Source organism: Helianthus annuus, chromosome 5 (genome assembly GCF_002127325.2).
Source record: "Helianthus annuus cultivar XRQ/B chromosome 5, HanXRQr2.0-SUNRISE, whole genome shotgun sequence".
NCBI lineage: Eukaryota > Viridiplantae > Streptophyta > Magnoliopsida > Asterales > Asteraceae > Helianthus > Helianthus annuus.
This window is the reverse complement of record NC_035437.2, coordinates 64,583,178-64,609,709: the sequence shown is the minus strand read 5'-3', so window position 1 is coordinate 64,609,709 and position 26,532 is coordinate 64,583,178. Positions and strand designations below refer to the sequence as shown.

Genomic DNA, 26,532 nt, shown 5'->3' with positions numbered 1-26,532 from the left:
GTTTCGCTCATATGGACATGTCCACATAAGCGAAACTACCTCCCCTATATATACCCAAGTTGTTTTCTCATTTTGTACGTTGATGTCCAGTGTGTAGCCGACCTGCTGCCCGTGTATTTTCAGAAGATTGAATGAGAAAACTGTTTTAAAGTGAATTCCATCTGTTTCTACTCATTTCTGTTTTGATTCATGCCGATTTTGTATTTCCGCTACATTTTCGATAGTTGCTAGCTCGAATTGACTCAATAGACTGTCAAATACGGTCCTACATGTTGTTTGATGATTATGATGATTCACGTAGGATGGGATGCAGGCCTTAGTGACATAAAACATGAAAGACAATTTGTTTAAACTAGTTTATTTTACTTCAAGACAATGTTAAACAATTATTAATTCAATAAAACATAACTTCAATCACCATGTGTTGTGAAACAATGATTCTGTTACTCGACTCCCCAACGTTTCCGCCGCGGTTTGTTGTTTTACGCGGTCGGGGTGTGACAAAAGAGTTGGTATCAGAGCCTTGGACTATAACCTTTCTAGGACCCTAACACAAGTTAACTTGTGTTTAGATCTTAAAACAATATCGTCACCTATCTTTAGGTGACTACCACAACAAAAACACAAATTTCAAAATCTGTTTTGAAAATCAATCATCTATTCTTTGATGATTTATTTTAGGCTTTAAGCTTTCAAAGTTTTCAAAATCTCGTCAAAGTTTGGGTCTTATTAATGTGAACATGTGCAATCTGGAAGGGTGGGTGCCTGTATCCTGAGTTTTCTGTCTAAGGCTAGAGTGATCATACAAATCCAAGGTATCGGACTAGTCCCTCTTACCTAGGAACTCTTGGGATGAATGTCCACTTATAGGCTAAAGCATGTCTTCACGATACATTATAAAGACTCATTTACTTTGATTAGTCACTGTGTATCGTTTGTTTGTTCGAGGTAACGAACAAATGATCACCTTCCTTATGTTTCGTCGATTTTTCCAATACCTCTTTTGTTTATCCAAATGTCAATCTCACTCGTTTCTTATGTTTCCTTGTTCTTTTTAGAATGCCTCCTAGACGCGATCAAACTCAGGACACTGCAATCGCAGCCCTAGTCACTCAGCAAATTGCTGCTGTGATTCTGAACCTTATTACTCAGATAAATCAAGCAAATAACACTAACAACAATAACAATGCTCAATGCAGTTATAAGACGTTCAATTCGGCTAAACAACTAAAGTTTTCTGGGTCTGAAGGAGCTACTGGGCTCCTACAATGGTTCGAGAGTCTGGAAAGCACATTTCGACATGTTCAATGTCCGAATGAGCGAAAGGTTGAGTTTGCATCCAGTGTTTTTGAGAAACAAGCTTTAACATGGTGGAATGGTGTGATGAGAGACATGGGTGCCGATGTGGCGATGGCTCAAACCCGGGAAGAGCTTCGGGCTTTCATGATAAAGGAGTTCTGCCACCATCATGAACTAAGGGCGTTGGAAAGGGAATTTGATGATTTGAAACAAGATAGGGGAGAACACCATGCTTACATGGATCATTATGAGGAATTGAGCTTGCTTTGTCCCACCATGGTTACCTCGTTGGATAAGGCTATTGAGAGGTATATCTATGGTTTACATAACCCTGTGCAAGACATAGTTACTGGTAGCAACCCTACCACTGTACATCAGTCCCTCGAGTTGGCTGCAACCCTGACTGAGTCTCAGGTCAGGAAGGGTAAGCTGTTCCGGAAAGGTAATAAGAAATAGTCAGCGAAAACCACTCAAGACAAAGGAAAAGACAAGAAGAAACCTGAATCGTCACGGAAATCGAGGAAGCGCAAGGCTTCCCAAAACTTTGCTGTTACCGCATAACCTGACCAGAACACACAGAACCAACTGTCACAGCCTCCTGCAAAGGAAGCCATATGCTGGTACTGCACCATATTGTAATCGGCGCAATGGTCATCATTCGGCTCAGCTAGTGTGTCGACAGTGTACATCTTGTGGTAGACTTGGCCACACGGCCAATATTTGTCGATCTGTTCCAAACCAAGCTCCTCAGAACCCAGCACAAGCTCAAGGAAACGCTGCTAGGGCTCCATTCCCACCTGGTTCATGCTATAATTGTTGTGAAATGGGTCATTTCAAGAACAACTGTCCGAAGCTTGTGAATGTGAATGCAAATTCCAATCCCACTCGTGGATGAGCATACAACCTGAACGCCAATGAGGCTCGTGCTGATAATGAAGTCGGTAACGGTATGTTCCTTGTTAACCATCACCCTGTGATGCGTGTGTAGTGTAATATATAATTAAGCCCTTTTTACACCTTTAGCCAAGTTTTAAATTTATAAAACAAGATATTTACTAACACTAAACACACATATGGGCAAGTGCACCCATCGTGGACGTAGTATAGTGTTGGTAAGATACCGAGGTCGTCCAAGGACACAAGAGCTTTTAATACCGGTTTATCCTCAACGTCTAATCAAATCAAAAAGTTAGAAAAATGTTTTTAAACTAAGAAAATAAAAACTAACTAAATGCTGAAAAATAAAAATAAAATAAAAACAGATAGACAAGATGAATCACTTGGATCCGACTCGTGTATTAGTATAACCTTTGATTATTTTCGCACTTTTGCACTTGTTTAAGAGATTATCTTAGTTATTGTAGCAGGCCCCTCTTTTGAAGGCGACGTTACCCTCAACCCAGTAGTTTGAGTCAGCAAGGATACAATCCTAAAGGGCTGGATTATTGGAAGATAATGAATTAAGTTATTAATGCAAATTGTGGTAGGCCCCGCTTTTGGCGGTGACGTTACCCTCGGCTAAGTAGTCTGAGTCAGCAGGGATACAGTCCTAAATAGCCGGGTTATAGTATTAATAGTAGTTAACTTATGAGGGGGTCAAAGAGTTTGGATCCCCGCCATCCAATACCTATGGGCATTGAAGGATATCCTACTAAATTTGACCCAGGTCCCTTGCAGGACCTCTAAAGGCTGAACAAGGGCAAGACCCTTACCAAACCGTTCCCTTAACCCCCGACCAGGTAGCCAACATATCTCCATATAGACCGTGGAGATATGAATGGTGAAAATCTTTTATTTTATATAGACAGTAAAATAATGCCAAGACACCACGGACAAACGATAAGGAAAGATCACCTTCAACATAAGAAACTAGTTATTAAAGTCATTAATATAAAACCAAATAAAAAGTGCAAAAGATTAAAAATAAAAAGTATTATACTAAACACTTGTCTTCACCAAGTGATGTAAGAGACTTAGGCAAACATGGCCTTGATTGTCAAGAACTCTTACTATCAATCTTGGATCCCGAGACGACTCACACACTCTGCGATGGACAATGGATGATGGTGGTGGATGATGGTGTTACGGTAATGGTGGGTGGTGGATGAAGTGTGAGAGAGGTGGTGTGCCAAGGGATGAGTTGGAATGAAACCAAGCACTCCTATTTATAGGCTGAACAGAAGGCTGGGCACGGCCCCGTGTCCGCTGGACACGCCCCCGTGCCCGTCTGACACTCTCTCTCTTCATTAATTATAATTCGCAATTACAATTAATGCGCCTGCTGTACTTTCGCCATGCCCCCGTGCTCACTGGACACGGCCCCGTGGTGGGCAATAGAAGCTTCTACAGGTTTGTCTTTTCTGCTGCTTCTTGGGCACGGCCCCGTGCTGGCTGAGCATGGGGCGTGTTCAGGCTTCTGTTTTCTCTTCTTTGCTTGGGAGGATGTCGTTGAGGGTTCGGGCAGTCTACTTTTATTCCTTTTCTTGTATTTATGTTAGAATTAGCTGTCTTTTTGCTTCTTTTGTGAATTTGAGCTCATTTCATCCTGAAAATACAAAAGGAAGACAAAAACACTCTTTTTCCAACATTAGTACTTAAAAAGGGTTAGTTTTATGCCTTATTTGATGTAATTTATATGTTGCATTTTGCACACATCAAATACCCCCACACTTGAACTTTTGCTTGTCCTCAAGCAAAACTCTTTAAATATAGCTTACACTCCCAAATGGAATGGGTAGAAGAGAAGGTTTTTGGCTTGTCATAGAGTGTCGGGAATCTAAGATTTTTTTGGGCTTTATTTTTATTTATTTACAATCCTATTCGTTATGATTTATTTAGAACGTTTCATAGGATAAATTACTTATTTGGGCATAACATGCCTTTTTAAAATTTCATTTATATACAAGTTCACATACCTCACGGGAGAAATCACTCAACACTCGGCCGAAGGTGTATTTTTTTAGTGAATCACTCGAGAGCGGCATGGAACTTACGCCTACCATAGGCTTGCCATGCAACCAATCCTCCTCCTTTTAACTTTATACCTTTGTAAATATCAAGAGGACTTTTTGGGTGAAGGGTTAGGCTTGGGCTAAAGGTGGGTGGTTGGGTTAGTGGTTAGTAAAAGGGCGAAAAGCGTAAAAAGCGTCAGTTTTCGTAAAACACTTTGTTTTTAGTGACTTTTTATTTTGAAGTATTTCTCCAAACAAGCTTTTGTTTGCATAGCTTTGTTTGTTTTTTAACTACATCATTTCATCATTTTTTTTTATCACATAAAAGAACGAGCTTGCGAAAAACCGAGCTTATTACTAAAATAAAGGGTGAAAAATAAAAAGGGTTTTTGGTGGGTAAAAGGGGTTTAGGGTAAAGAAACGAAAGGTTTAGGCTCAAAGGGGTTAACTAGGGGGATTTTGGGTAGGTGGTAAAAAAAATGAAAAATAATGGTGTAGAAAGAAAAATGGTTAGTCCTAATGCCTCCATCATTTACTTAGTAGGGTTTAAGTTGGTAAGGACCGGGAATGAATCGTCGTGGCAAGTTCTAGAGTTGCAAGAACCAAGCGGCTATTCACACAAGAAACGAAAAATGAGCATTTAGTCTAAGGATGTAAATTTGTATGCTCAATAAAGGCTCAAAAACTCACTTTTGTGGGAATGGGTTTTTAATGTGATCAAGTATATATAATCAAATTTTAACTAGACTTGTTATGGCGTTTCATAATTTTCTTATGTTGGTTCTTGTTATCACGACGCTCTCGGTTGTAAATTTTATAAAAATATAACCTTATTAATCTTGGTATTCCTAACTTAAACTTTAGACAAGTAAAAAAAATGACAATTTTTTTGAAAAAATTTGGGGTGTTTAGCGGTTCCAATAGAGTTTTGTGTAAGGCTTGTTGTTAGGATTTGCAAAATTTCAAGGTTTTAGCTCCCCCCCACACTTAAATTACACATTGTCCTCAATGTGTCCCAAAAATAAATTTTTAGGTTGATTTGGATGTGTAATGAGGTGTTAAAAAGCAAAGATTTATGTTACTGGCAGTCTGGACACGGCCCCGTGGGGACCGGACACGGCCCCGTGTTCAGGTGCCAGTAACAAAAATTAAAGAAATGAGACAGAAGCCTGGACACGGGGGCGTGTCCGGTGAACACGGCCCGTGTCCAGTTACCTGAACTGGGCGTTTTTCTGCAGGTGGCTCAGCACGGGGCCGTGTTGGTTGAGCACGGCCCGTGTTGAGCCTTCTGTAATGGAGATTTGTGTCGGGTTGCTTCGTTCTTGTGCATGGGGCCATTTTTCTCGTTCCCTTTTCATCCTTTACCACCGTGAGTGTGTTTTATTTCTGCAAATTAAAACTAAAAGATTAAACTAAACTAAGGATAGTTCCGCGGAATGCCTCCGTGGTGCGCCACGTTTATAAGGGTCCTTGGCTAGACCCAATGTGAGGTTATATATTTTCTGAGTGGGATGCTTGGTGTCCCATGTTACACCGTCGGAGAGCAGCATCCAAGCTCGAATCAATAACCTTCATGTAGTTGACCGGGTCATCGTCCTCTATTCTCTTCCCAACTCCGAATTTTACTTCATCATCCCCATACCTCAAGGTGAGTGTTCCGTCATTCATATCTACCACCGCTTGTGCGGTGGCAAGAAATGGTCTCCCTAGTATGAGGGGGACCTCGGTGTCTTCCTCCATATCGAGTATGACAAAGTCGGCTGGATAGACGAATCTGCTTACCTTTACTAAGACATTTTCAATGACACCTTGTGGGAATTTGACGGATCGATCAGCGAGTTGTATGCTCATTTTTGTAGGACTCGTGGTTCCCAAGCCGAGTCTTTTAAACATTGATGAGGGCATGAGGTTAACGCTAGCCCCGAGGTCGGCTAGTGCATTACGAACGGGGGACTCCCCGATTGAGCAGGGAATCGTGAAGCTTCCGGGATCGATTTTCTTTTGGGGAAGTTTATCGAGTACGAGGGCAGAGCATTCTTCGCCTAAGTTAACTAATTGCAAAGTTTCAATTTTCTTTTTATGAGTGAGGAAGTCCCTCATGAATTTAGAGTATTTAGGCATTTGGGTTAGGACATCAATAAAAGGAATATTGACATGCAATTGTTTTAATAGACTTTCGAACTTTGCGAATTGCTCATTGGTCATTTGACAAATTAACCTACCGGGGTACGGGACTCGAGGAGCCTTGGTAGGCTCTGGAGACGGAGGGGAGTCCTTCTCCTGCAGAGGCGGGGGTATCGTTTCTTCTGACGGTGGTGGTGCTTCTGCAGGCCCCACGGTGCGGTTTCGTAGCGTGATGAGATGAACTTGCGTTTTTGGGTTTGTTTCGGTATTGCTAGGTAATGCACCTTGTGGTCTCTCGGCAAAATTTTGAGCTATTTGATTCAATTGTTTTTCTATGTTTTGAATACTAGCTTGTTGATTTCTAAAATTTGCTTCTAATTGTAGAAATCTTTCCGAGTTTTTCTTTTTAGTGTCGGAGACGAGGCGAGATACAGTATCTTCAAGCCTTTCTCATCCACTTTGTTGTTGAGTGAAATTTTGTGACTCATTTCTTGGTTGTTAAAAGTTTGTTCGTTGGGTTTGTTGGTTACTACCATTGTCGGGGTCTCTCCAACCAAGGTTTGGGTGATTTCGCCATCCTTGGTTGTAAGTGCCCGTTGGAGGACCCGACGGCCTAGGTCTATTATCAAGGTAGCTTACCGATTCCTGTTGATCGTCCGTTTCTTTCATACAACTCCAATTTTCATGTGGCCCGGCACACCCTTCACAAGCCATAACCGAGACTGTTTTTGTCATTTCTAATTTTTTTATTTTTGAAGAAAGGGCCTCGATTTGGGCTTGTAAAGAAGTGCTTTCATCGACCTTATGGGCGCCCGGGGCAATAGATTTATTGCCTCGGGGGGTGTGCCATTGAAAATTGGTTTGAGCAATTTCCTCAATTTGGTTATATATTTCATGCGGGCGTCGATTACCTAAAAGTCCCCCGGAGCTAGAATCAAGTGTCTGCCTTGTGTGTGGCAACAGTCCATTATAGAAAGTGGATACTTGTTGCCATATCGCAAGACCATGATGTGGACACTTGCGTAATAACTCCTTGAACCTTTCCCAAGTTTCATATAAGGATTCCCCGTCCTCTTGTGAATATGTATTAATTTCAGTCATTAATTTAGCCGTTTTAGCGGGAGGGAAATACTTATATAGAAATTTTTGGGCTAGTTCATCCCAGGTGTTTACCGATCCAGCTGGGAGGGCGTTGAGCCAAGCTTTCGCTCGGTCTTTTAGTGAGAAAGGAAACATTCGGAGGCGGATGGCGTCATTTGATGCTCCGTTGATCCGAAAGGTATCACATATTTCTAAGAAATTAGTGATATGTAGACGGGGATCCTCGTCCGCAAGCCCATGGAAGGTTGCGGAGTTTTGGAGCATTTGTATCAGATGCGGCCGAAGTTCGAAGTAATTAGCTTCAACATTCGGAGCATTGATAGCGGCGCCTAGGTTACCTACGGTGGGTCGTAGATAATCCATGAGGGTACGTTGGTCCGCCATTGGAGGTGGATCACCCGAAACTTTCTCTTGGTTTTTAGCTTGTAATCTTTTTCTGAGAAAGCGTTTGGGTTCTTCTAGAGGTTCTTTTATGTCCTTATTAGAACTGGAGCTCATACACTATGTAAGATTGGCGTCTGGTTCCAAGTCCTGCAATAAAAACAGAAAAGAATGCTGGTCAGAAGGTTCACCAAGGCCCCGTGTTCAGCGAACACGGCCCGTGGTCGGAGTTACAGTGATTGTTTTCCAGATCCCAGTTACTGGAAGTTGGACACGACCCCGTGTTGCACCGACACGGCCCCGTGGTCAGCCTTCTGTAACTTGGAAAACATAAAAACTGCCAGTAACGATGCTGGGCACGGCCCGTGTCCGACCAGGCACGGCCCGTGCTGAGCTCTGCAGAAGCTGAAAAACTAAGAAAATTCTAAAAAATTAAAAAGAAAAATAAAAATATGATTAGGCCGTTGACTCCTAACTTTCTTAAAATCCTTGTGTCCCCGGCAACGGCGCCAAAAACTTGATGCGTGTGTAGTGTAATATATTTTTAATATATAATTAAGCCCTTTTTACACCTTTAGCCAAGTTTTAAATTTATAAAACACGATATTTACTAACACTAAACACACATATGGGCAAGTGCACCAATCGTGGACGTAGTATAGTGTTGGTAAGATACCGAGGTCGTCCAAGGACACAAGAGCTTTTAATACCGGTTTATCCTCAACGTCTAATCAAATCAAAAAGTTAGAAAAATGTTTTAAAACTAAGAAAATAAAAACTAACTAAATGCTGAAAAATAAAAACAGATAGACAAGATGAATCACTCGGATCTGACTCGTGTATTAGTATAACCTTTGATTATTTTCGCACTTTTGCACTTGTTTAAGAGATTATCTTAGTTATTGTAGTAGGCCCCTCTTTTGAAGGCGACGTTACCCTCAACCCAGTAGTTTGAGTCAGCAAGGATACAATCCTAAAGGGCTGGATTATTGGAAGATAATGAATTAAGTTATTAATGCAAATTGTGGTAGGCCCCGCTTTTGGCGATGACGTTACCCTCGGCTAAGTAGTCTGAGTCAGCAGGGATACAGTCCTAAATAGCCGGGTTATAGTATTAATAGTAGTTAACTTATGAGGGGGTCAAAGAGTTTGGATCCCCGCCATCCAATACCTATGGGCATTGAAGGAGATCCTACTAAATTTGACCCAGGTCCCTTGCAGGACCTCTAAACGCTGAACAAGGGCAAGACCCTTACCAAACCGTTCCTTTAACCCCCGACCAGGTAGCCAACATATCTCCATATAGACCGTTGAGATATGAATGGTGAAAATCTTTTATTTTATATAGACAGTAAAATAATGCCAAGACACCATGGACAAACGATAAGGAAAGATCACCTTCAACATAAGAAACTAGTTATTAAAGTCATTAATACAAAACAAAATAAAAAGTGCAAAAGATTAAAAATAAAAAGTATTATACTAAACACTTGTCTTCACCAAGTGATGTAAGAGACTTAGGCAAACATGGCCTTGATTGTCAAGAACTCTTACTATCAATCTTGGATTCCGAGACGACTCACACACTCTACGATGGACAATGGATGATGGTGGTGGATGATGGTGTTATGGTGGTGGTGGGTGGTGGATGAAGTGTGAGAGAGGTGGTGTGCCAAGGGATGAGTTGGAATGAAACCAAGCACTCCTATTTATAGGCTGAACAGAAGGCTGGGCACGGCCCCGTGTCCGCTGGACACGCCCCCGTGCCCGTCTGACACTCTCTCTCTTCATTAATTGTAATTCGCAATTACAATTAATGCGCTTGCTGTACTTTCGCCACGCCCCCGTGCTCACTAGACACGGCCCCGTGGTGGGCAATAGAAGCTTCTACAGGTTTGTCTTTTCTGCTGCTTCTTGGGCACGGCCCCGTGCTGGCTGAGCACGGGGCGTGTTCAGGCTTCTGTTTTCTCTTCTTTGCTTGGGAGGATGCCGTTGAGGGTTCGGGCAATCTACTTTTATTCCTTTTCTTGTATTTATGTTAGAATTAGCTGTCTTTTTGCTTCTTTTGTGAATTTGAGCTCATTTCATCCTGAAATACAAAAGGAAGACAAAAACACTCTTTTTCCAACATTAGTACTTAAAAAGGGTTAGTTTTATGCCTTATTTGATGTAATTTATATGTTGCATTTTACACACATCACCCTGCATCTGTTCTTTTCGATTCTGGTGCCGATAGAAGCTTTCTACTGTCAGCCTTTGAGCCTTTACTCGCAATGCCTAGAACTAAACTAGGAAAGCCCTTATTGGTCGAAATTGCTTCTGGTGAACCTCTTGTACTCGACCCTGTCATTCGCAATTGCTAATTGAACCTTGATAACCACCTTTTTCCTATTGACCTTACGCCGATGCAACTTGCAAGTTTCGATATTTATCGTAGGAATGGATTGGTTAACTAAACACCATGCTGAGGTGATTTGTTTCGATAAGATCGTTTGTATACCTCTTTCATCTGGTGAAATCTTGGAGGTTCGTGGCGAGAAACCTTCGAATGGTTTGAAACTTGTCATGTGATCAAACCCAAAAATACAGATGAAAGAATTATGTGGCCTTCTTGGCACATGTCGTAGAGGAGAAAGGCAAGAACAAAAGTATTCAAGATATTCCTATTGTTCGAGATTATCCAAAGGTGTTTCCTGATGAATTGCCTGGTTTACCTCTAGTTCGTCAAGTCGATTTTCATATTGATCTCGTACCTAATGCCAACCCGATTGCTAAAGCACCTTATCATCTTGCACCATCTGAGATGCAAGACTTGTCGAAGCAGCTTCAAGAGTTATCTGACAAAGGATTCATCCGTCTGAGTTATTCACCATGGGGCGCTCCAGTCCTGTTTGTGAAAAAGAAAGATGGATCTTTCCGCATGTGTATCGATTATCATGAGCTCAATAAACTCACAATCAAGAATCGATATCCCCTACCACGAATTAATGATCTCTTTGATCAGCTGCAAGGTGCTACATGTTTCTCCAAGATCGATTTGCGTTCTGGGTATCATCAGCTTCGTGTATTCGAAGAAGATATTCCCAAAACTGCTTTCTGCACGAGATATGGTCATTACGAGTTCACTGTCATGCCTTTTGCTTTGACAAACGCTCTAGCCGTCTTCATGGACTTAATGAATAGGGTTTGTAAACCTTATTTAGACAAGTTCATCATTGTGTTCATCGACAACATTCTTATTTATTCAAAATCATGAGCCGATCACGAACAACACCTTCGTATGACAATGGAACTCCTGAAGACGGAACAACTCTTTGCCAAATTCTCCAAGTGTGAATTTTGGCTTAAGGAAGTTCAGTTTTGGGCCATATTGTCAACGAGCAAGGTATTCATGTTGATCCTTCCAAAATCGTTGCGATTAAGGATTGGAACACACCTACTACACCCACAGAAGTTCACTCAATCAACATACATAGCAAAACGTAATTGAAATCATGTGCTATATGTGTACTAGTAGAACATAGCAAGCATATGTCATGAAAAACATGAAAACATGAAAGTAACAAGTAGGCACATGTGTATCACCCCAAAATATTTGAAAGCAGTAAAAGAGGGGACTATTTACTCACTTGAGATTGCAAGATATCATCGCTTTAATGAACTATCAAAGCTCGGGCAATCAAGGAATCAAGTGGCACCTAATATCGGATCACTATGTTAATAATCGAGGCAAAAATCAGGAGATAGGATAGAATGAGGTCTTGTCAACAAAATGAGTGTTGGAACTTATATGATATGGTTTAACAAAGCCTACATTCTGATTTGGAACCTATCCTATGTGCTTATGATCCGTTATGACCCGTTAAGGTAGTTTATGCTACTTTAACGCGTCATTTGCACAAAAGCACGTTCGGATGGACTAACTAGTCCTAAGATAAGTATTATATGCCTAAACATGTTTAATTATGTTGTATAATCAGTTTCAGTGTCAAAATTTTGGTTACATATGCTTAAAATGAAATTATGCGCAAAAGGTATAACCTCGGAAGGTTATTCCCTATACAACTATGGTCACAAAATCTGTTTGATCGGATCCTAATAATCGATCAAACAGGTCGGGTTCGAAAGTCTAAGCGGTTGTTTAGATCGCTTGACTTACGACCCTAAATAAGCACTAAACTAAAAGTGACGAGTTAAACATGTTAAAACATGTTTAACTAAGTTAGAAAACTGATTTGGTATCAAAACAAAGTGTTTTGATACCCGAAAATAGTTCCATCATAAAATGCACATAAACGTGCATTTTGACCGAAACTATTACTCATCACTTCAACTAGTAAACATGGTAATCAGTAGGTATAATGGCAAGGGATTATAACCATCGTGATTACGATCACGTTGCAAAGTTCAAACGAACTTTGTCTTGACCAAATATTGGTCAAAGCTGAAAGTCAAACATTGTTTGACTTTTTAGCTCAAAATAAATGAACAAGACATGAAAGAACACTTACAAGTGCTCTAGGCTGGAAAATAACTAGAAAACTCAGGTAAGAGGCCTCCAACAAGTGTGGTAGCCTCTACTTAGAGCTGGAGGTGAAGAGAAGAGTGAATGAGCAAGGAATGAAGGTTGATGGTGAAGGGTATTTAGAGTGTTCATGGAATTGTAGGATCTTGCCAAGTGTTTATGTGGTGATCAAGGAATAATCTCAACCATACACTTGTTAGGACCAGGTTTCAAGCCTTGTAGAACACTTAAAATGCCCTCAATATTACCAAACAATCAAAGGAAAACAAGGTGCAACAACTGGGAAGTGAAAAGGAAGGTTCAGCTGTGCTAGGGCACCTTTACAGACCGTAAGGGTCCACTACATACAGTCCGTATGCCAGTCAGCAGGGGCCAAAGTTTGAAAATTGACAGCTTTGGTCCCTGAACTTGTTTTGTCGCGTTTCGGTACTTCTAACACCCGTTAAGCCCATTTTCAAGCTCCATGATGAAGATAAAGTATATTTAACTTAAATTATGCTCACAAATGTCACGGATGTCTGTTTGTTTGGCTGTACGGTTGCGTTTTATGGTTAATTACGACGAAATTCGTAACGGACGCGAAAACGACCCAAATTGCACAACAAATGGTATTTTTGCTTTCCTATCACTAAAATACAATATTCTGGGGATTACCAAAATTTTTGGATGTCCGGATATGGTCAGAACGCAAGATATGCACGTATATGCAAACTTTTGCAGTTTTGACGCTTTTAGTCCCTATGATCAAATAAGCGTAGTTTCGCATACCGAACCCCTCAAAACTTATTTCTAAGCTATATTAAGGGTATTTAGGGTATGTTCAGCTTATGATCTTGTTCCGGAGTGTACGTTGCTATACGAATCCGCAGACTTTTGCAGTATGTCGCAAATAGTCCCTGTGATCGAATAAACTTGTTTTTGCCATACCAAACCCTTCAAAACTTATTTCTAAGTTATTTGAAGGCTATTTAAGGTATGTTAAGCTTATGTCACTATTCCGGAGTGTTTTTCGCGTTAATCTGATCACGTTTACGCATCGGTTTGCGTATAACTTTCTAGAAAAGCGTTTAAGAGTTTGAAATCAAATAAAAATCAAAACGTGCAAATGTCAAACATAAATAAACAAATATTGGGATAAAAAATCATTGTTTCATTGATATTTGAATTGTTCAAAGTTACACAATGATTACACAAGCACATATGTCACATAACATGCCCAGTTCGACCACATCTAGCGTGCTTTCTCTGCTCATCACCATGAGTCTTTTTCTCAGAACTACCCTTGCCATCCCTGGCATTATCCTTTCCTGAACCACTAGAGTTAGCCACATATGTGACACCTGTGTCACTTCAACCATAAAACAAATACCAAACCAATGAAATATTGTATTTCATACTTGGGATTTGTATAAACATGTGTATCATTTGCACATATCAACTCTTGTTCGATTTCGGGCTTTAAATCGCTTTCTGGAAGGTTATACGCGCACTGATGCGTAAATATAACTAGTTTAATGCAACAAACACTCCGGAATAGTGACATAGGCTTAAGATACCTTAAATAACCTTTACATAACTTAGAAATAAGTTTTGGAAGGTTTGGTGTGCCGAAATCAAGTTTATTCGCTTACAGGGACTAAATTCGACAAACTGCGAAAGTATGTCAATTTGAACTGTAACGAACATTCCGGAACATGACCATAAGTTAAACACACCCTAAATATCCTTTACATAGCTTAGAAATAGGCTTTGAGGGGTTCGATATGCTAAAATTAACTTTATGCTCATTCAGGGACTAAAAGCGTCAAAAAGTGCATAAGTTTGCATTTTCGCGCATATCTTACGTGCTGAATACATCCGGACATCCAAAAATTTATGTAATCATTAAAATATTATGTTTTAGTGATTGGATTGATAAAAATCCATTCGTCGCGTAATTTGGATCGTTTTTGCGTCCGTTACGACTTCCGTCGTAATTAACCGAACAACGCAACCGTACGTCCAAATGAACCGACATCCGAGATATTTTTGAGCATGTTTCAAGTTCCCTATACTTTAACTTCATTTTAGAGCCTTGAAATGGGGTTAACGGGGCTTAAACGTGCCAAAAATGCATCAAAATGCAAGATTCTCAAGTGCAGGGGCTAAACTGTCAACTTTTAAAGTTGCTGGTCTGCAGACCACATACGGTCCGTAAGGCCTCCCCAGACCAGTATAAAGTTGATTCCAGCTTGATCCAGCTATTACCCACTTGTGCAAATGGTTTTGAGCATTTCTAGGGGCTCCCCTAGTTTTGTAAATCAGCGGGCTTGATGTGTGCGGCCTAGATTGAAGCTCGGATAACGAGGAACGATCTTAACGGGTCTACAAAATCTATAAATACCCCCTCCATGTTGCACTTCAAACCCACACCTTTGAATCTGAATTGGTTTTCTAAGTTGATGTGATTAATCACTTCATACCTGAGAATATTCGGATCAAAGCTTCCCTTCTTGGACCCTTTGTAAGTATTCTTTCGTTGTTTTACGTTTTAGCGTTAAAGTCAAACTTTGTTTGACTTTCTGCATTGACCAGTTTATGGTCAATGTGAAGTTCGTTTGAACTTCATAACGTGAGCGTAATCACGATGGTTATAGTCCTTAGTGAGTATACCTACTGATTACCACGTTATCTAGGTGTAGTGACGAGCCGTAGTTTCGGCCAAAATGCGTATTCTTGCGTATTTTGTCACCAAACTACTTTTAGGTATCAAAACCCTTTGTTTTGATACCAAACCTGTTTTCTAACTTCGTTAAACATGTTTATCCGATCTCCCGATTTAGGTCCGGTTATTTATGTAGTTATCTATATAGGATGACGTTTGATTCCGTGATCCCTCTAGCTTTGCTTGGCTGTTGTTCAAGACTTCTAAGCACCCTCAAGTGAGTACATAGACCCCTCTTTTACTGTTTTTCAAACATTTTGGGGTGAAACACATGTGCCTACTTATTACTTTCGTGCTTTCTTGTTTTCACATCATATACTTGCTATGTTCATTAGTACATTTTTAGTACATGATTTCATTATGTTTTTTCTATGTATGTCCATTGTGTGCATACTTAGTACATCGTTTTACATGACATTTTATGCTATGTATGTTCATTTAGCGCATACTTAGTACATTGTTTTACATTACCTTTTCATGCTATGTATGTTCATCATACTTTGTACATTTTCATTTCATCACATGCTTACATTTTGGGTATGACATTTGGTTTGTTTAAGTGGGACCATATACATTCATTAACTTTGATCACGCCGCTCGTTAGTAGGTAATGGTACCATAGGAATTGACAACACTCGTTCCTGACATCCTAGGTATGTTTGGATGGAAGGAATGACCGAATTCGATTAAAACATAACACAGATAGACCTTTAATTTGTTTAATGGTTTATCACCACAGTCACAAGGCTTGGATGTATGCATTTTCACAATACCACATAAATGTTTGTATTCAGTGCAGCATGCATTTCCACAAAACATAATGTTGATTTAAACCACGTTTTACTTCAATACATTGTTTTGTGCATTTTTACCTATGGTTTAGTTGATACATATTTCACTTGCCATACATGACATTTTGTTTACACATTACATGATTGATATTTGACATAGACATTTTGATATTGATATACACATTTCTTGGACAACATTTTGACATAAACATTTTGACATGGTTACACAAAGACATTTGACAAATGGTTTAGACATGGGCAATTTACATTGGTGGTTTGTTTGGGTAAGTGATTTAAGTAACGAGGCGTGTGTAGTATGATACAAGCATGGTGGATACGCCGCTGGTACTTCTATATATAAGTGCTTGTATTATATTACATGTCGTAGTGTTATTCAATTCATTCAATTTGGACTTATACATTTTAAACAAATAACATATTTTACACAAGACATTGTTTTACAAAACAGTTTGTTTTATACAAACTCATTTTATTTGGTTACTCATTTAACCTTACATTATTCTTTTAAATATACATATCTATCATCTCTTTTCAAATGATTTATAAAACAAAACATTTTACAAGGATCATGACTGACTTTTTGTTAAACAACTTTTTCTAAACTTATAAGTCATGAATCCTAAATCAATAAAACCTATGTAATCGCCAACATTTTTATGCTGAGGTACCTATTTTCACATGTGTTTCAGGAGATGATGCGTAGGATTAATCAAGATACACATAGGCGGACTTGGGCCTTAGTGACAATAAAAGATACCAGACTAGTTAATTATGTTATACTTCTTGGTTTGTTTAGACATTGTAACTCGGTTAATCAATAAAACAAAATTTCAAATTTCCATGTGTTATGAAACAATGATTCTGTTACAACACTCCCCGACGTTTCCGCCATGATTTGTTGTTTTACGTGGTCGGGGTGTGACAGAAAAGTTGGCATCAGAGCTCATGGTTATAGGGAATTAGGTTATTAGTAATGCTTTGACCTAGTCTATAACCTTCCTAGGACCCTAACGCGAGTTTACTTGCGTTTAGTCATAAAACAACACCATCACCTATCCTTAGGCGACAACCACAACAAGAACATAAATATTAAATCTGCTTTGAAAACCAATCATCTGTTCTAGGATGATTTATTATAAGGTTTTGAACCCTCTAAGTTTTCAAATCTCGTCAAAGTTTGGGTCTTATAATGTGAACACGTGCAAACTGGAAGGGTGAATGCCTGTACTCTGAGTTTTCTGTCTAAGGGTAGAGTGTTCGTACAAATCCACAGTATCGAACCAGTCACTCTTCCCTGGGAACTCTTGGGGTGAGTGTTCACTTATAGGCAAGCATGTCTTCATCGATACATTATTATGACCCATTTGCTTTGATTTGTCACTGTCTCATTTGTTTGCCTTAGGTAACAAACAAATGATCGCAATTTTTATGCGTTGCCATTCTGTTTTGATTATCTGATAACCTTTCACTTGTTTCTTCCTATGTCTTTCATTCTCTTCTAGAATGTCTCTACCTCTCAGCAGCGGTCAAATGTCCGAGCAAACAGCCAAATTTGCCCAGCAAATAGGCGAAGTGATTCTGAAGTCTGTGGATTTAGGCATTGCCATTTCTCGTCTCAACAATGAAGCCACTCAAGAGTCACCGAAGGAAGCATAAGTTGAGCCTGCACCAAAATCAAGGAAGCGTAAGGCTTCAAGGAAACCCGCAGCGAGTGCACTAAATCAAGCGGGACCTAGCCAAGTGGCAGCGCCACAAGCTAGGAAGCCGTACTTAGGAGCTGCCCCATGGTGCAAACGATGCAATCGTCATCATTTAAACCTCATACCCTGCTCCAAATGTACCTACTGTGGATGGTGTGGACATTTGATTAACATATGCCGCTTTGCTATCCAAAACAAAGTTGCTATAAACCTTGCTGCTACCCAACTCCAAGTCAACCCTACTCAAGCTCGTTTTCCGTCTGGTACTTGCTACAACTGTGGCGAGACGAGCCATTTCAGAAACAAATGCCCGAAGATTGTCAATGCAAATCCAACCCTTGGATGAGCATTTGGCTGAGCAAAAGATGTTGCTGTCTTATGCCTTTGTTTCTTTTGTTTTCTTGTATTGTGAAACAATCTGTCTTGTTCATAAATAAAAATTGTTGTTTACAATTCTGATGTACAAGTGTAGTTATATGTGTGTATGGCATTTCCCTATGATACCTACATCAAGGAACTATGTTCTTTACAAACTACTCTTGTGATTCTCCCTTTCAAGTGATCGCTCATGATTTCCTCGAAAATTTTAAGTATTCGTCTCATTCTAGGAGACGAAGTACAAGAAATAAAGCGAAATTATGAGTAATCGTGCTTTTGCACATCTGTGCTTTTGAATCCTTGGTTAGATAACTAAGGGTATTTTCAAATCTCATACCCATTACGTTCTGATTTTTTTTAACATGCATAACATAATTTTTCAAAAACACCCCCCATGATTTCAAAAACATTGTCTATGTTTTCAAAACAACCCCCATGATTTCAAAAACATTATCTATGTTTTCAAAAACAACTCCCATGATTTCAAAAACATTGTCTATGTTTTCAAAAACAACCTTCATGATTTCAAAATGTTTCATATAGTTTGAAAACAATATTAATACAGTATAATTACTTATATCAAGTGCATGATTTCAAAAGCATCATTCATGTTTTCAAAAACCTTATACATAATTTCAAAATTCATCTCGCATGATTTTAAAACATTTTTATAAATATACCTACCTAATACACCTACTTTATGATTTCAAAAAGTATTATATATAAGGTTTCAAAAACATTGAACACATTTTTTTAGAACCCCATGTATAGTTTTCAAAAATATTTTCCTCATACATTGACTTAACCTTCAAATTCCGCTTCATATGTCGCCTTGGCATATCTAGCACCTCAACTTCATAAGCATTTTTTTTTACCTCATGTTTTGACTTAAGCACGTCTAGTGCAAGGTTTTGAAACGCCTCCTGTGACATCTGTGTCGCTTCAACCATCAAACAAATACCAAATCAATGAAATATTGTATTTCATACTTGGGATTTGTAAAAACATGTGTATCATTTGCACATATCAATTCTTGTTCGATTTCGGGCTCTAAATCGCTTTCTGGAAAGTTATATGCGCACTGATGCATAAATGTAACCAGTTTAATGCAACAAACACTCCGGAACACTGACATAGGCTTAACATACCTTAAATAATCTTTACATAGCTTAGAAATAAGTTTTGGAAGGTTTGGTATGCCGAAATCAAGTCTATTCGCTTACATGGACTAAATATGACAAACTGCGAAAGTATGCCAATTTGAACTGTAACGGACATTCCGGAACTTGACCATAAGTTAAGCATACCCTAAATATCCTTTACATAGCTTAGAAATAGGCTTTGAGAGGTTCGGTATGCTAAAATAAACTTTATTGATCAATAGAGACTAAAAGCGTCAAAAATGCACAAGTTTGCATTTTCGCGCATATTTTACGTTCTGAATATATCCGGACATCCAAAAATTCATGTAATCATTAAAATATTATGTTTTAGTGTGTGGCATGATAAAATTTCATTCATCGCTTAATTTGGATCGTTTTTGCGTTCGTTACGACTTCCGTCGTAATTAACCGAACAACGCAACCGTACGACCAAACGAACCGACATCCGAGATATTTTTGAGCATTTTTTGAGTTCCCTATACTTTAACTTCATTTTAGAGCCTTGAAATGAGGTTAACGGGGCTTAAACGTGTCAAAAATGAGCCGAAATGCAAGTTTCTGATGTGCAGGGACCTCTTTTGACAATCTGCCAAAGTTGGCCAGGCGGCCTGCGTAAGACAAGCTTAATTCTTACGCGGGGCGTGAGAGCCTGTCAGACAGAAACTTCAGATTTTGCAATCTGGGTCGAATTCAGGGGTTTTAATGCAATTTTTGCAATACCATGGGCTAAATTTGACGGTTTTCTTGTGCCCCATTGTTTAGCAATACCATGGGCCCAAGTGGAGGGTCTAGAACGAAGCTCGTTTCTCGATAAACGATCCTAACGGTTCTAACTCTCCTATAAATACCCACCTTCATTTCATTCATTCCTCACTTGAATTCTGAGATTTTCTCTAAGTTGGAGTGATTATCACTTCATACCTGAGAAATACTTGGAATTCAATCTTGCGGGGACCCTCTGTAAGTATTCTTTCGCGTTTTTCATTCGTTTTATCGTTAAAGTCAAACTGTGTTTGACTTTCTGCATTGAAACCTTATGAGAGGTTCCGCTTGAACGTACATGTCCGTTCAAGTGAAACCTCCAACACTATAAATACCTCTTAAGCGAAATCATTTGTAACGTTCTGATTTTCTATACCGAGGTGATGCCGGTGTGAGAATTGATTGTAAACGCTGTTATATCAATCAACAAAGTGATTTAAGTGAAGATCTAGCTGTTTCAACGTCAGGTACTTGTTTTCCGCACCTGCATCTGATCAAAACTCCTCTAATAGACTCGTTCGGGTCAGAATTCGATCCTACAAAGCGGGACCTAGCCAAGTGGCAGCACCACCAGCTAGGAAGCCGTACATAGGAACTGCCACATGGTGCAAACGATGCAACCGTCACCATTCAAACCTCGTACCCTGCTCCAAATGTACCTACTGTGGACGGTTGGGACATTTGATTAACATATGCCGCTTTGCTATCCAAAACAAAGCTGTTGCAAATCTTGCTGCTACCCAACTCCAAGATAACCCTACTCAAGTCGTTTCCCGTCTGGTACTTGCTACAACTGTGGTGAGACGAGCCAATTCAGGAACAAATGCCCGAAGATTGTCAATGCAAATCCAACCCTTCGATGAGCATTTCGCCGAGCAAAAGATGTTGTTGTCCTATGCCTTTATTTCTTTTGTTTTCTTGTATTGTGAAACAATCTATTTTGTTCATAAATAAAAATCGTTGTTCAAATGTAGTTACATGTGTGTATGGCATTTCCCTATGATACCTACATCAAGGAACTATGTTCTTTAGAAACTACTCTTGTGATTCTCCTTTTCAAGTGATCGCTCATGATTTCCTTGAAAGTTTTAAATACTCATTTCATTCTATGAAATGAAGTACATGAAATAAAGTGACATTACGAGTAATCGTGTTTTTGCACATCTGTGCCTTTGAATCCCTGGTTAGATAACTAAGGGTATTTTCAAATCTCATACCCATTACGTTCTGAATTTTCAACATGCAAAACATAAGTTGTCAAAACAACCTTCATGATTTCAAAAACATTTTATATATAGTTCAAAAATGTTTTTAATATAGTGTATTTACTTAGCATATCATATGCATGATTTCAAAAACATTGTCTATATTTTCAAAAACAACCTCCATGACTTCAAAAACAATGTCTATGTTTTCATAACGACCTTCATGATTTCGAAATGTTATTAATACAATATAACTACATATATCAAGTGCATGATTTCAAAAGCATCATTCATGTTTTCAAAAACCTTATACATAATTTCAAAATTCATCTCGCATGATTTTAAAACATTTTTATAAATATACCTACCTAATACACCTACTTTATGTTTTCAAAAGTATTATATATAAGGTTTCCAAAAACATTTAACACATTTTAGAACCCCATGCATAGTTTTCAAAGTATTTTCCTCATACATTAACTTAACCTTCAAATTCCGCTTCATATGTCGCCTTGGCATATCCAGCATCTCAACTTCATAAGCATTTTTACTTCATGTTTTGACTTAATCCAGTGCAAGGTTTCAAAACATCTTCAACTTCTAAAATCCATATGGGATCTTTTTATCTTCACAATTAGACCCTTGTGGATGATTATCATTCAAATCGGAGTCCTTAATTGGATTCCTTGTGTACCTAAATTCGAACATTTTGATTCTTTATAATCGAAATCGAATTTCCTCTTTAAGATCTTTCTATCTTCATAATTAGATTCTTGATAATGTTTAAAGCACCAATCAAAATCCACAGAATGGATTCCTAGTGTGCTTTAAATACTTGTGCGCAATTGGCAAAATGATGACAAATTTAAAATCAAGTTAAACAATTATGTGATTATGTGTCTATGCACCTTGTGTTTTCTTTTATGCATTTTGTGTTTTTGAATACTCTGGATATTAGTTATCCAAATCCTCGTAGAACCTTTCATATCTTCATATGAGGGATTCATAGTAGGACATTCAAAAGGTACTATATCAAATCCTTAATTGGGCTTCTACGTGATAGTTAAGACCCATGGATTTTATAGTGCCATTCCATCATTCAAAGAGACCCCTTTTAGTGGTCTAGGTCAAAAGATTGATTCAAAATCTGGTAAAGAATGACATGTGATAAGCTGAAAAGACTCCTTAGTTGTCTATTTAAATCATCTATTGATTTAATTAAAAGACCCTATGGTGGTCTAAGCACAATCATCACCGGCTCGTTCATTGTTTCCTTCCCCTACACATTATAAGATGCACTACGTGACTATGCAAGGAATTACGTAATTATGGATGCATACATAATTATGAAGTTCAGTGCACGGAAACCACAGTAAGACTTATTATGTGTAAGAACCAACAGTGGCAACCGTAACAAAATGTGAACAATGTAATGGAGGTACGGTGGACGCACCAATAACACTATATGTACTTGTATATAAGTGTCCCTCTCACATTGCAAGCATGATGTTATTCAAAGCTACTAGAAGTTCAGGATTCTAACAAGTTTTGTTTGATCTTTTCAACTCCATGTTTCAAGCTCTCACAAGTTTCCTCTAAGATAAATTTCGGGACGAAATTTCCTGAAGTAGGGGAGACTGTGACATCTGTGTCACTTCAACAATCAAACCAATACCAAATCAATGAAATATTGTATTTCATACTTGGGATTTGTAAAAACATGTGTATCATTTGCACATATCAATTCTTGTTCGATTTCGGGCTCTAAATCGCTTTCTGGAAGGTTATATGCGCACTGGTGCATAAATGTAACCAGTTAAATGCAACAAAGACTCCGGAACAGTGACATAGGCTTAACATACCTTAAATAACCTTTACATAACTTAGAAATAAGTTTTGGAAGGTTTGGTATGCCGAAATCAAGTCTATTCGCTTACAGGAACAAAATATGACAAACTGCGAAAGTATGCCAATTTGAACTGTAACGGACATTCTGGAACTTGACCATAAGTTAAACGTACCCTAAATATCCTTTACATAGCTTAGAAATAGGCTTTGAGAGGTTCGGTATGCTAAAATAAACTTTATTGATCAATAGGGACTAAAAGCGTCAAAAAATGCACAAGTTTGCATTTTCGCGCATATTTTACGTTCTGAATATATCCGGACATCCAAAAATTCATGTAATCATTAAAATATTATGTTTTAGTGTGTGGCATGATAAAATTTCATTCGTCGCTTAATTTGGATCGTTTTTGCGTTCGTTACGACTTCCGTCGTAATTAACCGAACAACGCAACCGTACGACCAAACGAACCGACATCCGAGATATTTTTGAGCATGTTTTGAGTTCCCTATACTTTAACTTCATTTAAGAGCCTTGAAATGAGGTTAACGGGGCTTAAACGTGTCAAAAATGAGCCGAAATGCAGGTTTCTGATGTGCAGGGACCTGTTTTGACAATCTGCCAAAGTTGGCCAGGCGGCCCGCGTAAGCCAAGCTTAATTATTACGCGGGGCGCGAGAGCCTGTCAGACAGAAACTTCAGATTTTGCAATCTGGGTCGAATTCAGGGGTTTTAATGCAATTTTTGGAATACCATGGGCTAAATTGTGCCCCATTGTTTAGCAATACCATGGGCACAAGTGGAGGGTCTAGATCGAAGCTCGTTTCCCGATAAACGATCCTAACGGTTCTAGCTCTCCTATAAATACCTACCTTCATTTCATTCATTCCTCACTTGAATTCTGAGATTTTCTCTAAGTTGGAGTGATTATCACTTCATACCTGAGAAATACTTGGAATTCAATCTTGCGGGGACCCTCTGTAAGTATTCTTTCGCGTTTTTCATTCGTTTTATTGTTAAAGTCAAACTGTGTTTGACTTTCTGCATTGATCAGTTTATGGTCAACGCGAAGTTCGTTTGAACTTCATAACGTGAGCGTAATCACGATGGTTATAGTCTCTAGTAACTATACCTACTGATTACCACGTTATCTAGGCTCAGTGACGAGTCGTAGTTTCGGCCAAAATGCGTTTTCTCGCGTATTTTGTAACCAAGCTACTCTAGGGTATTAAAACCATTTGTTTTAATACCAAACCTGTTTTCTAACTTTACTAAACATGTTCTAGCATGTTTAGCTCGTCGCTTTTAGATTTGTGCTTGTTTAGGGTCGTAAAGGTAAGGGATTTAATCAATCGCTTATACTGTCGAACCCGACCCATTTGGTCGATCATTAAGATAGGTGACCATAGTTGTATAGGGAATAACCTTCCAAGGTTATACCTTATGGTCACGTCGTTTAAATAGTTGTATGATAGGTAGTTTATATGCCTTAGGTAAATTAGCAAAATACCCTTTTTACGCATAAATTCATTTAAAGCATATGTAACCTAAATTTTGACATCTGAACTGATTGGGTAACTATATTAGACATGTTAAGGCATATTTTACTTGTCATAGGACTAGTTAAGCGGTCCGAACGCGTTTTACGCGAACGACGCGTTAAAGTAGCATAAGCTACCTAAACGGGTCGTAATGGGTCATAAGCACTTAGGTTAGGTTTCCTTTTAGTATGAGGGCTTGTTTAACCATATCATATTAGTTCCAATACTCATTTGGTTTACGAAACCTCATACTATCCAATCCCCCGATTTTGGTCCGGTTATTTATGTAGTTATCTATATAGGGTGCCGTTTGATTCCGTGATCCATCTAGCCTTGCTTGGTTGTTGTTCAAGACTTCTAAGCACCCTCAAGTGAGTACATAGTCCCCTCTTTTACTGTTTTTCAAACATTTTGGGGTGAAACACATGTGCTTACTTGTTACTTTCGTGCTTTTCATGTTTTCATATCATATACTTGCTATGTTCATTAGTACACTATTAGTACATGATTTCATTATGTTTTGCTATGTATGTTTACTTGACATGCTAAGCACATTGTTTTACATTACATTTCTTTTGCTATGTATGTTCATTTAACATGCTAGCACATTGATTTACATGACTTTTCTGCTTTGTATGTTTACTTAGCATACTTAGTACATTGTTTTCACATAACTTGTTTACATTTGGTATAACATTTGGTTTGTTTAACGGTTCTTTATTACATCCATTAACACCGATCATGCCGCTCGGTAGTAGGTAGTGGTACCATAGGACTTGACAAATCCCGTTCCTAAAATCCTAGGTTTGTTTGGATGGATGGAATGACCGAATCCGAAAACATTTCTTTTTGATAACCTTTACTCTAAGGTTATCCTGCTGTCTCAAGGCTTGGATGTATGCGTTAACTTATCACATAAATGCTTGTATCATTAAACCATGTTTTTACTTTGCAAAACATAACTTTTTGATTTTTTCAAAATACTTTGTTTTGGTTCATTTTTACTTATGGTTTAAGTAGTCTCATTTTTACTTACCATACATAACTTTTGTTTAGACATACATAACTACATGACTACATTTTGGACTTTTAAACATTGACAATGATTCATACAAGAGCATTTGATGGTCGGTTTAAACATGAACTTTATACTTTGGTGGTTTGTTTAAAGTGATTTAAGTGACGAGGCGTGTGTAATATGATACAAGCATGGTGGATACGCCGCTGGTACTTCCTATATATAAGTGTTTGTATGATATTACATATCGTAGCGTTATTTAAATCATTTCAGTTTAGACATATCTTTCACAAGACATTGTTTTACAAACAACTTATTTTATACAAACTCATTTTTACTTGGTTATTCAATTAACCTTACATTACTCTTTTACATATCATCTACCTTATTATCGCTTTTCAAACGTTTTATAAAAGCAAACACCTAAACTGGATTCATGGCAAGTTTTCATTAAACATTCTTTTTAAAAACCTAAGTCATGAATCCTATTTTTCACAAAACCTATGTACTCGCCGGCATTTTTATGCTGATGTATTTTCACATGTGTTTCAGGTACAATAGTTGATGATATTTGATGATGATATTGATGCATGCTCACATGGGATTGGACGAGGCCTTAGTGACAATAAAAGATGCAAGACTAGTTAAATTTTGTTTTACTACTTTGTTTGTTAAGACATTGTAACTCTTTTAATCAATAAAACAACATTTCAATTTTCCATGTGTTATGAAACAATGATTCTGTTACAACACTCCCCGACGTTTCCGCCACGTTTTATTGTTTTACGTGGTCGGGGTGTGACAGAAAAGTTGGTATCAGAGCTCATGGTTATAGGGAATTAAGTTATTAGTATTGCTTTGACCTAGTCTATAACCTTCATAGGACCCTTACGCGAGTTTACTTGCGTTTAGTCATAAAAGAATACTGTCACCTATCCTTAGGCGACAACCACAAGAAGAACAAAAATTTCAAAACCGCTTTGTAAACTAATCATCTGTTCTAGGATGATTTATTACTAGGTT

General features: G+C 38.5%; 1 protein-coding gene and 1 non-coding gene across 2 annotated transcripts; both read left to right on the top strand.

Moving 5' to 3' along the window:
* Positions 1 to 1,059: 1,059 nt before the first annotated feature.
* Positions 1,060 to 1,755, top strand: LOC110943125. The gene is made up of 2 exons (XM_022184881.1): positions 1,060 to 1,567; positions 1,640 to 1,755. The coding sequence occupies exons 1-2, from the start codon at positions 1,060 to 1,062 to the stop codon at positions 1,753 to 1,755; spliced, it is 624 nt and encodes a 207-aa protein (XP_022040573.1).
* A 5,619-nt stretch (positions 1,756 to 7,374) lies between these two features.
* Positions 7,375 to 7,481, top strand: LOC118492610. Its single transcript, XR_004894616.1, has one exon. It is a non-coding gene; the product is annotated as a small nucleolar RNA R71 (small nucleolar RNA).
* Positions 7,482 to 26,532: the final 19,051 nt, after the last annotated feature.

What these genes read in the sequence shown, in the direction of transcription:
- LOC110943125 (XM_022184881.1), top strand. Translation starts at nt 1,060, where the DNA reads ATGCCTCCTAGACGCGATCAAACTCAGGACACTGCAATCGCAGCCCTA. An exon ending in TGAGGAATTGAGCTTGCTTT is followed by an intron (nt 1,568 to 1,639) that starts GTCCCACCATGG and finishes ACCCTGTGCAAG; the next exon opens with ACATAGTTACTGGTAGCAAC.